The sequence below is a fragment of the Antechinus flavipes genome, chromosome 1 (genome assembly GCF_016432865.1).
Source record: "Antechinus flavipes isolate AdamAnt ecotype Samford, QLD, Australia chromosome 1, AdamAnt_v2, whole genome shotgun sequence".
NCBI lineage: Eukaryota > Metazoa > Chordata > Mammalia > Dasyuromorphia > Dasyuridae > Antechinus > Antechinus flavipes.
In genome coordinates, this window is record NC_067398.1 from 15,832,347 (window position 1) to 15,845,673 (window position 13,327).

The window sequence follows — 13,327 nt, forward strand, 5'->3', positions numbered from 1 at the left end:
GTCGGGGCCTCCTTGACTCTCCCCAGCTCGGGGTCTCCTTGACTCTCCCCAGCTCGGGGGCTCCTTGACTCTCCCCAGCTCGGGGTCTCCTTGACTCTCCCCAGCTCGGGGTCTCCTTGACTCTCCCCAGCTCGGGGTCTCCTTGACTCTCCCCAGCTCGGGGTCTCCTTGACTCTCCCCAGGTCGGGGCCTCCTTGACTCTCCCCAGCTCGGGGTCTCCTTGACTCTCCCCAGCTCGGGGTCTCCTTGACTCTCCCCAGCTCAGGGGCTCCTTGACTCTCCCCAGCTCGGGGTCTCCTTGACTTTCCCCAGCTTGGGGTGTCCGAGGAGCTTCCTGAAGCTCTCCCCATTGGACAGGCCCCCTCAAAGGCGGCGCTCTGCTCTAGGGAGGAAGCTCAAAAGGAAAGCGCAACTGTGGAGCCATCGTGTGGAAGACTCGCACCCACCCCGTGATTGGGCCGCTCGGGTCAATCACCCTCGCCCAGACACACTAAGGCCATCTTGGGAGAATGAAGGACAACCATTAACCGATTTGGGTACTAGGCCTGCTCCAGTCTAAGCTCATCCTGGTTTACTGGGACTCTTCTGGAAAACAAACACAAACACACACACACACACACACACACACACACACACACACCCCTGGGAAACTCAACTCAAGACAAGTGGCAAATTACAAAACTAGGGGAAAAACACAAAACTGTACTATAACGAGCTGGGATGCACAGGAAGCTTTACCTTGAAAAGTCCGGAGGGGAAATTATTTGGGAATTATAAGGAAGTGACTCCTTAACCCAGAGAAAACAGGTTTGAGTGAAGACTTAGAGGTTTCTGCTTCGCTTTGCTTTCTATGAAATAGAGTACTTTCCCAGGCTGTTCTTTTGTTCTGCCTCGAGGACAGAAGAGGAGATGAGAGAGTTGTTCACTAGAAAGGAGGGGAAGCTGAAGCAGCTCCAGGAGGGCGGCCGAGAGAACACGAGGACTCGGGTCTGGGAATCCAGGCAGGAGGTGGGCCGCCTGTCCTCCAGGTCAACAACTGGCTTCAGTTGCCTGAAGTCACTGAAAAGAACACTGTCTATACAATTGGCTGTTTGTTGCCAAAGATAGAGTTTGCTCAGATTTTAAAATCTTACTAATATTTCTAAACATTCTAAGAAAAATAAGTTTTTTTAGGGGGGGTGATGTGAGATGGTCAGTGTTTGTTAAAATGAGCCTTTCCAAATTAAGCATTAAATAATCTAAAGCAGCAATGAGAGTGAAATGTAGTCATTATAAGACAAATAATACTGTTTGTTCATCATTCATATTCAAATCATACTAAAAGAACCAAAATGCAATGAACTCAAATTTTCTATAAGAAAAAAAAATAAAAAAGAAAATCATTACAACTTTTCTTTTACTTTTTCATTTCAAAAAAGAAAACCAAAAGCCTGCATCTCTAACAAGACAGTGAAGCCCTGAATGGTCACTTTGGCTCTAAGCGATAATCTGAAATGGAGAATTAATGAGCAGATTCTGTCCTGTTTTTTATCTGGTTATGGATCTGAGGTAACAGTTTGTCTGAGCTGGGCGAAGTCAGAAAACAGTGGCTGTCACTGATACAAAATTTCTGGTCATTGCAAAAGCCCACTGTCTTCAGAGCAAGCATTTTCTGGGCAGCCCCAGATATTTGTGACTTCAGACTAAATTCCTTACAAGTTAAAGAAGATAATGCATGGTGGTCATAAGTAGACTGCAGTCACTCATTAGCGTGAGGATTACATGTGAATATTTATGATTTTTTTTTAAAGGGCTAGTCATATAACCTGAATGAAAAAAATAAAATAAAAAACAACTGATTAACACCTCAGAGTGTCAGCTGGTACACCTACTTCCAGAAAAAGAAAAAGGAAGGCTTTCACAAACTGGGCCAATACCTTATTGAGAGTTGATAGAAAAAACAGTCAAAAACTGCACAAGATGAACAAATACCCAAGAGTAGGGTATCATCAATGGACATATACCCACACTGATGAAATCACAACTCTTTCTAAATATCATAAAAAATGTCATAATGTTTTGATTACACATAGATATTAAAAGAAAAATAACCAGATATTATTGTTACAATAAAATTATATATCTGGTCAAATAGCTTTTTAATAATTCAAATTTTAGTTTTCAAATGTAATAACTATAGAATATATTTGGAGACTCTCAACATTTTTTTTGCACCTTATCGCAACTAAAAATATAGTAAGCTTAAAAATGGTTAAAAACCATGAAATATATTTAGTACATTGAAAAAGTTAAAAAAAAATATTTACAAGGTTACCAGGAAGAAGTGAATTTCTCAGACATAGAGAAATCTTACCAATATTCAGGTAATGAATGAGATGTGGGAAAAAGAAATGTGTTATAATGGTTAGTATTCTAAGGAGCCTGTTGCAAAATAACAACACTCAGGCAAAAATCATAATCACTATGCAAAAGGGTTTGAATTAACTTAGAGGCAGACAACTCCAGATTGCTCATGGCAATGGACAACAGAAAGAACATTTAAAAAAAATGAAATTCAAAGAATTTCCCAGAAGGCTCTAGAGAGAGGACTCTTCATGGCTACTTGAACAATTCTTTTTTTACTAGCATTCCATCTAACCAGCCAAAGCAACAGCCTTGAATTTTCTAACTTTCTCCTTGCCCTGTTCACCCTCTGATAACAGAGGGTGAATCGTGAAAGAATGAAGAGGGGAACCAGGGCCAAGGATCCCAGAACTAGTCCTATTTCAGGGCTAAAAACTGGCAACTTCCATTTCTTCTACACGGGTCCCCTACTCAATTTCTGTAGGGTGGATATTTGTTCATGAGATGTATAAGCATATGATAATTTGCATAGCAAATTTCAAAGGCATGACTTTAACAGAAACCATGTAATAAAGGTGAAAGTAATTATTATCTGGTTGACACATTTTAAAACTAAAATGTTTTATATTTGAAATTTTTTCTATAAAACTTGAGATGTAAATTAAAATGATCTTAATGAGTTAATAGCAAAAGGTTAAACAACAATTTCTAATGTGGTTCTTTCAACTACATTGGTTCAAGTGGCATTCATCGCTCTTTAATAACTTCTAATACTTTGTAAATTCTGTTTTGGAATACTGTGGGAAAGTGAGGTCTTGAGTCCTTGACCAAGAGGCTGCATAATGGGGTTTTGCCCGCATTGGAAGGATCTTCCACATCCCAAATCTCAGGCATACTGCAACCGGGCCTAGGAAAAAAAAAAATGGTTGCATGGGTTAAAAATGTATATGTACACCCCCAATCTGGGAATCAGAAAGCCCAGAACCTGGTTGCATCTATAGCATGAATGTGCTTAGTGATTTATTAGGAAAGGCATTTAGCTTATCTGGGTCTAAGATTTCTGTAAAGTATGAAGGTTATTCCAGAGAGTACCTCAATTTTTCTTATCTAAATTCTATGGCACACATAAACATAAATACACACATATGTATACATATGTACACATGGTGTATGATGAAATATACATATAAGAAAATGTATGAGAAAGTGAAAGAGAACATAAGGAATAAGAAAACACTAAAATTTGAAAAATGTCACTGAGAGAGGCTTAGCATTTCAAAGGGCCACTGATGACCCATATAAATAGAAGAAAAAAGGAAAGAAGGGTAACCTGGAATTGCTTGGAAAATTATCTGTGAGAGAATCATAGTGAAATTCATGACTTCTGTTGATGGAGTCTTTTGAGCAAACATAGCCATATCCAAATAAAAACTAAGAAAAATCAAAGTCAAGTATAAATTTAAATTTGGGGATTTTCTGTGCCAGTGCTAGATAGATACTAAAAGTAGAGAGATGAAGAAGGTAGAAAAGCTTTTAAATCAAAACTTCTGCAAAGCTCCCTACCATCTAATTGGCTAAATAGAATTTATTTAACTTAAAATTTTCCCAAAATATTAAGTGAATTTGACGCAGAATGTCATCAAACTCACTGGGCAATGAAACACTATCAGTGGATTAAATTAACCTTTTAAGATTCGATGAATGTAGAATATTAATTGTGTTATATACTCACTTGGTTCTTCTTATACACCATGACTCTTCTAGAATGTAATAGTTCACTCTTAATTTGATTAATTCCTGCTTCACTTCTTCGGCTGGTTTTCGACTGTACATTGAGTAAACAATTTTTGTTCTTGCCCTTGAAAAATAAACAATCATGCAAAAGATTTTTCAGGTGAAAAAGAAAATAGACCAGACTTTAAAGACTAAATTAAAAGCCACATTTATATAGCAAAAACAGAATCCTTTCATCCAGCCCTGGGCTTTCTCTGGTCCTTGGCAAAGCAGAGAAAGTCGTTGGTTCTAGGAGAGAAGGAAGGACCAGGAGAGCAGCTACTGTGGGGGAACATAGCTGAAGTGATGGGCAAAGGGCAGACTCAAAGCAAGGGGGAAGGCGAGAGAAGCTCCTGGAAGAGGGGGCTATGGGACCGATGGGCCGTCTGAAAAATCCCCACCTAGGGAATGTCATTTCTTATGGCACTTAATTTAATCTCCCACTGACACCTCTGATGTACAAAAGCCAACAGATAGATCTCATAGTGGAGACAAACCAAGCAGGCTACGGTAGGACAGACACAATCCCTATACTCTTTGGGAATTGAATCTCAAGTGACTCCAGTTCTAAGGTCATTCTCTGGGGGTGAAGTCAGGAAGCCTTGAGTTCAAATCTGACCTCAGATACTTCCTAGCTGGGTGACCTTTAAATCTGTGTGCCCTGTACAACAGCAGTATAACAATAACCTGTCTGCTTCAGTTTCCTCATCTGTGAAATGGGGGTGAAAGAACACTTATTGGTGATTGTGAGGATCCAGCGAGATCACGTTTGTAAAGAGCTTTGCCAACCTTCAACTGTTCTCTAAATGCTAGTTATGATTTTTGTGTCTGGAGATTAAAGAAGCAAACTATTTAAAATGGGGGGGGGGGGGTGAGGGCCCTGCAGAGAAGGCTCCTTGGTGGTTCTTAGGAGTGGAAAGAAGGCCCTTCCCAACCTGCCAGTCTCCCCCCACCTTGTCTCTTCTGAATGTTGGGTCAGTCAGGAGCCCCAAGGTCTCTTGGGGAGGAAAGAGTGCATTCCAAGAATGGGGCAGCCAGTGAGGGCTACAGAGGGGAGATGGAAGCTTATGCATAGGAATGGCCAACGGGGTCCTCAGACATGAAGAAAGGGAAAGGCCAGATAAGGCCTGCTGACCCTTACAGACAAAGCTAAGAGTGGGGACTCGAAGGCAGAGGCAGAGGGAGTCCCCAGAGCTTCCTGAGCAGGGCCCTGCTTTTGGAACATCGTCCAGCATCTGTGGGGAGGATGAACTGATGGGGAGAAGACCTGGAATGGGAAGACCAATAAAGAAACAACCACGATCTCCCCAGGCCAGCTGGGGGCAGGCAGGGCAAAGCCATGGGCACCTCAGCTTGGTTGGCACCAGCCCTTGGCCCCCTCCTCAGGGTGTTAAGTGGTTGCCTGGCTTTACAGAACTACAATGGGATGTGCGGTGAGGAGACCGAAGGGCACCTCCTGAAGGGTAAGCCAACCAGTCTGCCGTGAGCACTCACTCTTTTTTTTAATTTTTTATTTATTTTATTATTGTAGCTTTTTATTTACAAAACATATGCATGGGCAATTTTTCAACACTGGCCCTTGCAAAACCAACTGTTCCAATTTTTCCTCTCCTTCCCCCCACCCCCTCCCATAGATGACAGGTAGTCCCATATATGTTAAATATGTTAAAGTATATGTTAATTCCAATATATGTATACATATTTATACAGTTATTTTGTTGCACAAGAAAAATCAGAGAGAAAGAAAGTAAAAATAACCTGAGAAGGAAAACACAAATGCAAGCAGACAATAACAGAAAAAATAGAAATGCTATGTTGTGGTTCACACTCATTTTCCATAGTTCTTTCACTGGGTGTAGCTGGTTCTCTTCATTCAGTACTGAACAATTGGAACTGATTTGGATCATCTCATTGTTGAAGAGAGCCACGGAAAGCCACTCACTCTTTCAGTTTCTCGGCAACCTGGGAGCATGGGCTGCTTTCTGAGGCAAACCCTGCGCTAAGTCCCTCCTCCCCATGCTTGCTCAGCTCAGGTCCTCCCAAAGGTGTCTGCTTGCTGAGACGGCCCTTCTCCCCTCTGCCTTCTGCCTCCAAGCTGCTGTCTCCAGACTCAGCCCTTTTCTCAGGATCCCAGTCTCACCTCCCAGAGACATCCAAGCCCTCTGGCTGTCTCCTTGACTGGTCCCCCAATGGATAGCACGTGCACCCCAAGACTATCCTCAGAGATTCTCTTTTCCCTACATCCTTTTCTGAAATAGCACAGGCTCCCCTGGGTTTAAATGATCTTTATACAGAAAACGAGGAGATCCATCTACCGAGACCCAGTCCCTCCACCGAACTTCCATCTCCTATCACCTTCTAGACATTTGTAACTTGGATACCACAGGGCTGCCTTAAGTTCAATAAGCCTTAACTAAGCTCCTGGGTTTCTTCACACCCTCTTCCAACTTCCCTATTTCTGTGGACATCACCAATGTCCACACACATCCCCTTGGTCTCAAACCCCTTCTTCCTTCCTCCACGTATCGAACCAGCTCCCCCACCTTCCCAGCACCTTTTGAAGCCAACTCCTTTTTCCCATTAGTTCAGGCCCTCATCCCCTCCCCAATGGCCTTCTGATCTCAGTCTTGTTCCCACTTAGTCTTCCACAATGCTGCAAAACTGACTGAGCCATGTCAATCCTGTATTCTGTGAACAGCAACAGCTTTTTATTCACTCAAGGACAAACTATAAACTAGTCTGCTCTGCTCTTAAGGCCTGGCAGCCTCTGGGCCCACCTCATTTCCCATCACATATAAGCTGGCCTCCTCTCTTTTCTTGCCCGGGCAGTACCACGGCTGGAAGAAACTCCTTAACTTTCCCTCAAAGAATCTGTCTCTTCCTTTAAAATGAAGCTCAAGCATGACCTTCTACAGGAACTTTTTCCTGATCCCAAACACCTTGTATATAACTGCTTTGTCTTTATATACTTATATACTTGTCTTCCTCATTGAATTCTAAGTTCTTAAGAGTAGTACTTGCTTCATTCTTTGAACTTGTACCCTCAGAACCTACACAAAGCTTGGTACATAGTAAGTGCTAATAAATCCTTATTGACTAATTGAACTCCTAGTCTTCTCTAGATGCTTCGCTCATTGACAATATAATATCATCTCTAACTTCCTGTCTTGCCCTATCCCATTGGCTCCTCACTCAAAACTTTCCCAATCCCTAAAACACCTTCCTATTCTCACAGTAATTATATATCTTTTCTACCTTTCACTGTTAAATTTCTTGAAAAAAAGGAGTGTAAAATCAATTGTGGATACATTGCAACCTCTCACGTCCAATCCCATGATTCAACAGAAATTATTCTCAGACTCCCCAGTGATTCTTAATTGCTAAATCTCATGATCTTTTCCCAATTTCACTTCCCTCGACCTCTTCAGCACTCAGCAATTCTGGACACAATACGCAATCACTATGCTTTCATTCCAAAAGGCAAGTGTCTTTTAATTTCATGGCTACAGCTGCTGTGTGTATTATCTTTGAGCACAAGAATATAGGGTCTGATACTGCTTCCATTTTTTTCTTATATTTGTCAGGAAGTGATGGGACCAGTTCCTTAGGGATTACTTTTTTGAGGTTAAATTTCAAGCCAACTTTTTTATCTTTACCCAAAGGCTTCTTCATTCCTCTTCTCTTTCTGCCAGCAGTGGTATTATCTGCTTATCTGAGATTCTTAATATTTCTCCTGGCAATTTTAATTCTGGCTTTTCAGTCATCCAGCCTAGCATTTTGCGTGTGTTCTTTGCATATAAATTAAATAAATAAGATAACAATATGCAGTCTTGTCACACTGTTTCCAATCTTAAATTAATCAATTGTTCTTCTGTTGCTTCTTGTCCACATACAGGCTTTTCAGGATCAAGTAAGATGATCTTCTCTCTTTATGAACTTGCTACATTTCCTTGTCCACACAGTCAATGGCTTTAGTGTAGTCAATGAAGCTGAAGTAGTTGTTTATCTGGAGCTTTTATCTGGAGCTCCCTAGTCTTCTTGATAATCCCGAATGTTGGCAATTCGGTTTCGAGTTCCTCTGCCTCTTCTGCTCCAACGGTTCTTCTGGTAGTTCTTGATTCACATACCGCTGAAGCCTAGCTTACAGAATCTTATGTATGAGCTGCTAGTGGGTGAAATGACACAACTGTTCAGTAATCTGAACATCCCTTGGTATTGTCCTTTTTTAAGACTGGCATACAAACCAAACTTTTCCAACCCAGTAGCCACTGTGAGTTTCCCAATTTGTTGGCATATCGAGGGTAGAACTTTCACAGGATCATCTTTTAGGGTTTTAAATAGCTCAGCTGGAATTCCATCACTTTATCATTAGCATTGCTTCCTAGGGCCCACTTAACTTCATTCTCAGGAAGTCTGGCTCTAGATCAGTAATGGTTATTAGTGATGTTAAGATTATCTTCATATGTTTTTTTTTTTGCAAATTTCTGCTTCTTATCATGCCCATTTCTGGATGAAACTTTCTTTTGATATCTCTAATTTTCTTGAAGAGATCTCTTGTCTTTCACATTCTATTGTTTTCTTCTATTTCTCTGCACTTCTCATGTAAGAAATCATCTTATCTCTCATTAGTCTCTGGAATTCTACATTCAGTTGGATATCTATCTCCCTTTCATTTTCCTTCTTTTCTCAGCTACTTCTACAGCCTCTTCATTCAGCCATTTTACTTTCTTGCTCTTTTTCTTTGGATTTTTTTTACTTTCTCCTTACCACTATCTATAGTTCTTCAGGCACTCTGTGTACTACATATAATCTCTGAAATATATTCACCTCCATTGCAATTTCATAATTTCCTGTTATTTAGATGATACCTACATGATCTGATGGTTTCTTTACTTGCTTCAAATTCAGTCTGAATTTTGCAATAAGAAGTGAGCCACAATCAGTTCCAGGTCTTGTTTTAATTGAATGTATACAGTTTCTCCATCTTTAGCTGCCACTGATTTCTATACCAAACATCTAGTGAGTCCATATGCAGAATTGCAATTTGAGTTGTTGAAAAGGAGTGTTGTTATGTCTGACCAGATTTTTATCAGTCCTCCTTCATTTTGTATTCCAAGGCCAACTTATCAGTTAAAATGAAATTATCTTTTGATTTTCTCTTTAGGATTCTAAAGAGAATCTCCTTTGATGAATATGACATCTTTTGGGGGATTATTTCAAGAAAATGTTGTAGGTCTTCGGAGAACTGATTGACTCCAGTCTCTTTGACATCAGTGCTTACAGCCTAGCCTTGTGTATTTTGGTGATCTATCATTGACCATTTTTAAAATCATACCCCAGTCCTGCTTTTCTCAGCTTTCATTGGGTATAAAGGGTGCTTCATTTCTTTTTTGAGATTCTTGTAATTCCACGTAATAATTCCTGTAATTCTTTGTAATAATTATCTGAATCCAACTCACTCATTCCCATCCATTTATGTTCACTGACACTCCTTGAACTGATGTAAATCACATCCCTGCCTCAGTTGTCCCCTGATGACCAACTCTTAGATGCCCATAATGAAAGACTTTCAGACAAAATTTATGTTATCCTGACACTAGCTTCAAAAATGTAGGTTTACCTTTATATCCCAATGAGAAATGGCATGTGTCAAAGGTCTATGAATAATATCATCTTAAATAGATTTTCATATGCAATTCTAATTTTAGGATATATTAAGGGATCAAAAACAAATAGTCCACATTGTTGTCTGACACGTTGACTTCTAAATTCTAGTCCCCAAAGACCAAACTCAGATTTTTGTTCATCTATGAAGGAATAACATTAAATTGTAACACTGACCTCAAACCTGCATCCTCATAATGTGGATGATTAACAATGGGCCGCAGTGCAGAAAGTTTAACACTTGCCATTGTAGGCATTGCACCAGCAAAAACAGCATCTGAAAAACAAGAGGCCACTAGAGATCATTTTCCAAAGAAAATAATTTATTTTGTTCATGGATTCAGCATCCTTTCCTGTGATGACCGCGTATTTAAAATCATCAGGAGTCAGGAATTCAGGTTAAGAGAAAAATCTTCAATCTTTATTCTTTTTGAGGTGAAGGGGGATTGCGATAACAATATGGGCATATGCGACAGGAAGCCAGCCAGCAGAGGTGAAGGGGGATTGCAGGTGAAGGGGGGATCGGAGGTGAAAGGGAGTTGCGATAGCAATGTGAGCAGCTGTGACAAGACGCCAGCCAGCAGTCTCTCTTTCCGCTTCCCTTTCCACTCCCCTGCCTCCACCCACCAAAATCATCATTTCCTATACAACACATCGGGACTTGCACAAAGAGTGGGCGGGGGCTATTCTTTTTCCAAGCATATATATTAATAGAGTATGGTCCAATTACTATTTAGCCTCACGTGCTTGGGACCTCAGTGCATCAACTCAAGCCTCAGCCCATTACACTTTCCTTTTAAATTAAACATAAATTTTAATTACTATGTTTAAGAAAACAGAATAGAAATTAATAGGCTTTTAAGAAGACAGCAAGGAACTAAATTTAAAAAAAAAAGAATTTTGAAACTATTTTTGGAAAACACAATTCAACATTCTGAAGATTTCATGTGCCCAAAAGATGACACAGCCTTAAATCGACTTAAAAATAGACATTGTATGTTGGAGGTGACTCCATGACATGAAAATGAATCGGATTTGAGGGAGGAAGGGCTGGTAAGGTCGCCTGCCTCACTTTTTCTTCCAGAGCCATCTGGATCCAGTGGCCAAATGGAGATCAGGATGACTAGAAATGGCCCCAGGTGAAATGGGAGACCCTGGCAACTTTACTATCAGGAAATTGATATTTAAGACAATATGATCCTACAGAGGAAAAATGGAGTCTCAACTAATCAGACTCAGTAGGTAAGGTCCATAAGAATATACAAGATTATCAAACAAATATAAATCATGGCAAGGGGGGAAGAGGATAGGTCAAGTTAAGGCATTCAGGTCACAAAAACTCAAGCAAGATCAATTAAGGGAATATGCATTGATGAACTATACTGATTCTCTGATTTTCATTTCTTCTTAATCTAAAATATAAAAAAGTTTACTTTCTGTTTCAACATTTCTCAGTCTTATTTGATATAGTAAATAAATTAAATATAAATTTATATGTTACTTGTGAATTCCAATTCTTACTCTTAATCGAGAAGATCCTTTCAGTTTAGATATAAGTTTTGTCTTCTGATGAGGGAAGAGGGTAGGCAAAAAAAGTAGTGAAACACTGGCCATACCCCCACACTTCAGAAATGGCTCACTTAAGAATAGAAAAGCCTATCATAGAAATGTGCTATTTTCCATTCTAGCCTTTTGCTTGGAGTACATGCTGCTACTTCACTTACACAAATGGCATCCAAGTAAACAACAACCTTACATAATTGTACACTAAACTCAATTTTCAGATAATTACCATGTTTGTGAGTATGTTTGGATAAATTTACACTAGTAATTTACATTCTTCATAAGTTGCATTTCCCAGTTCTATTAGAGGAGAAAAACACTGCAAACAAAGTGGTTGTTCATAATAATTTTTGAGAACATAAGGATAACTTCATTATGATCTTATTTGTATAAATATCTAAACTGTTCTAGAAATAATAATAAATCTCATCTAAATAAAACAGCTAATAAGGCGCTTAGAATCAAATACTTCACGCACTGTTTACGGATATTTAAATTTGCTTAATTTGACAAATTAAATTCAACAAAATATTTACTGAGTACCTTTTATATACAAGGCACTGTATGGGATATGAATGAAATTTTTAACCTAATATAAACTAGTCAACATCTCTCCCTTCTTAACATCTTACCATCTATCTTCCTTCTGGAGAAATGAAAGATAGTCCTTATCTTCTATGAGTAAATAATGGACAATTTAGTAAGTGCACACAAATTCTAGAATAATATATCATATTAAATTTTCTTCAAACGTTTGATAGTTGATACTTTAATATCACCTTCCTTAATCAATTCACTTTTTCTAAGTGGATAAGAGATTAGATTCCATGAATGGATTTCTAGTACACTTACTGAAAGGAATTTATTGCCAAAAGATTAGCTTAACAAGATGGAAGTTATGGCCACTATTCTCAGCCACAATTAAAGTACATAAAAATATGTGTATAATTAGAATTTTAAAAAACAAAAATTAAATTCAGTTAAATAACACTTATATACACATCTAATAAATAGAATTCAATTCAGTCAGTAACTACAAATGTTAATCTCTGGATGTAACAATTTTATTCATATAATTTTAAAATTATTTTTTGGTAGAAATTGGAGGATCAGAATCAAAGGAGAGTTCAAGAATTCAATTAACATTCATTAAGTACTTCATATACACAGGACTGTGCCAGCTTTTACAGAAACAACAATGAAAAGCAGTATTAGTTCCTATTCTTAACGAGCAGAGCACTGACATGTATGTGCATGTATATGCGTGTGTGTGTATCTGTGTATGTGGCAGGAGAGAACAGTAAAAGAAATCTTCAAGTCAATATATCAGAAGCACAAAAGAGAGGTTAAAGAAAATACAAGAATTTTCAGAGAGATTAAATTTATTGGCAGAAAAGAACAGGAAATTAAGGAAGAGGAAGCATCTAGTGTCTGACACAAGTCCAGAACAAAGGATCGTCAAAAGAAATTGTTCTAAGGCTTTGGACCATTGTGGATGTGGGTGATGCTATAAACAAATGCAGGGAGGAATGGGGGAGGGGGGAAGGAAAGACCGGAGGTGACCAGTAGACTGGTCTGGCTGAAGGGAACAATGATAATAATGAAATAAGGCTGAAAAACCTTCTCGCAGAAGACCTAAAAGACCATGTGGATTTGGTAGCAATGGGCAGGTTGGGAGGGAGGGATGCAGCCAGTGGAGAGAGTCCTGGAGCAAAGCCTGAAGAGATGGGACTGAATCCTGACTTTGCCACTGCTGACTTGGGTCTCTTTGGCCAAGCCATCTCGCTCTCTCTCTGACTCCACTTCTTCACCTGTAAAATGGGGATGCTACACGACATTAGATCTGAGGACTCCTGAAATGCACACTGCTCTTGCTAAGCCCAGAGCGGACATAATCAGAGCAACCTCTAGCTGACAGAGACCAAGATGGGCCGGAGGAGGGGGAACTATGGCCCAGGCCAGAGAGAAGGCAGATCTGCCAGGG

The 13,327-nt window shown here is 39.5% G+C and overlaps 1 protein-coding gene across 1 annotated transcript in view; it reads right to left on the reverse strand.

Moving 5' to 3' along the window:
* Positions 1-1,379: 1,379 nt before the first annotated feature.
* The window catches only part of DPY19L1 (dpy-19 like C-mannosyltransferase 1), a 109,109-nt gene continuing 97,161 nt past the window's right edge, over positions 1,380-13,327 (reverse strand). Inside the window, exons 20-22 of the mRNA XM_051979435.1 lie at positions 9,958-10,057; positions 4,076-4,201; positions 1,380-3,250 (exon numbers count right to left, since the gene is read on the reverse strand). Of these exons, the coding sequence (XP_051835395.1) occupies positions 3,091-3,250; positions 4,076-4,201; positions 9,958-10,057 (386 nt within the window). The 3' untranslated portion in view covers positions 1,380-3,090. The remainder of the gene's footprint in view (positions 3,251-4,075; positions 4,202-9,957; positions 10,058-13,327) is intronic.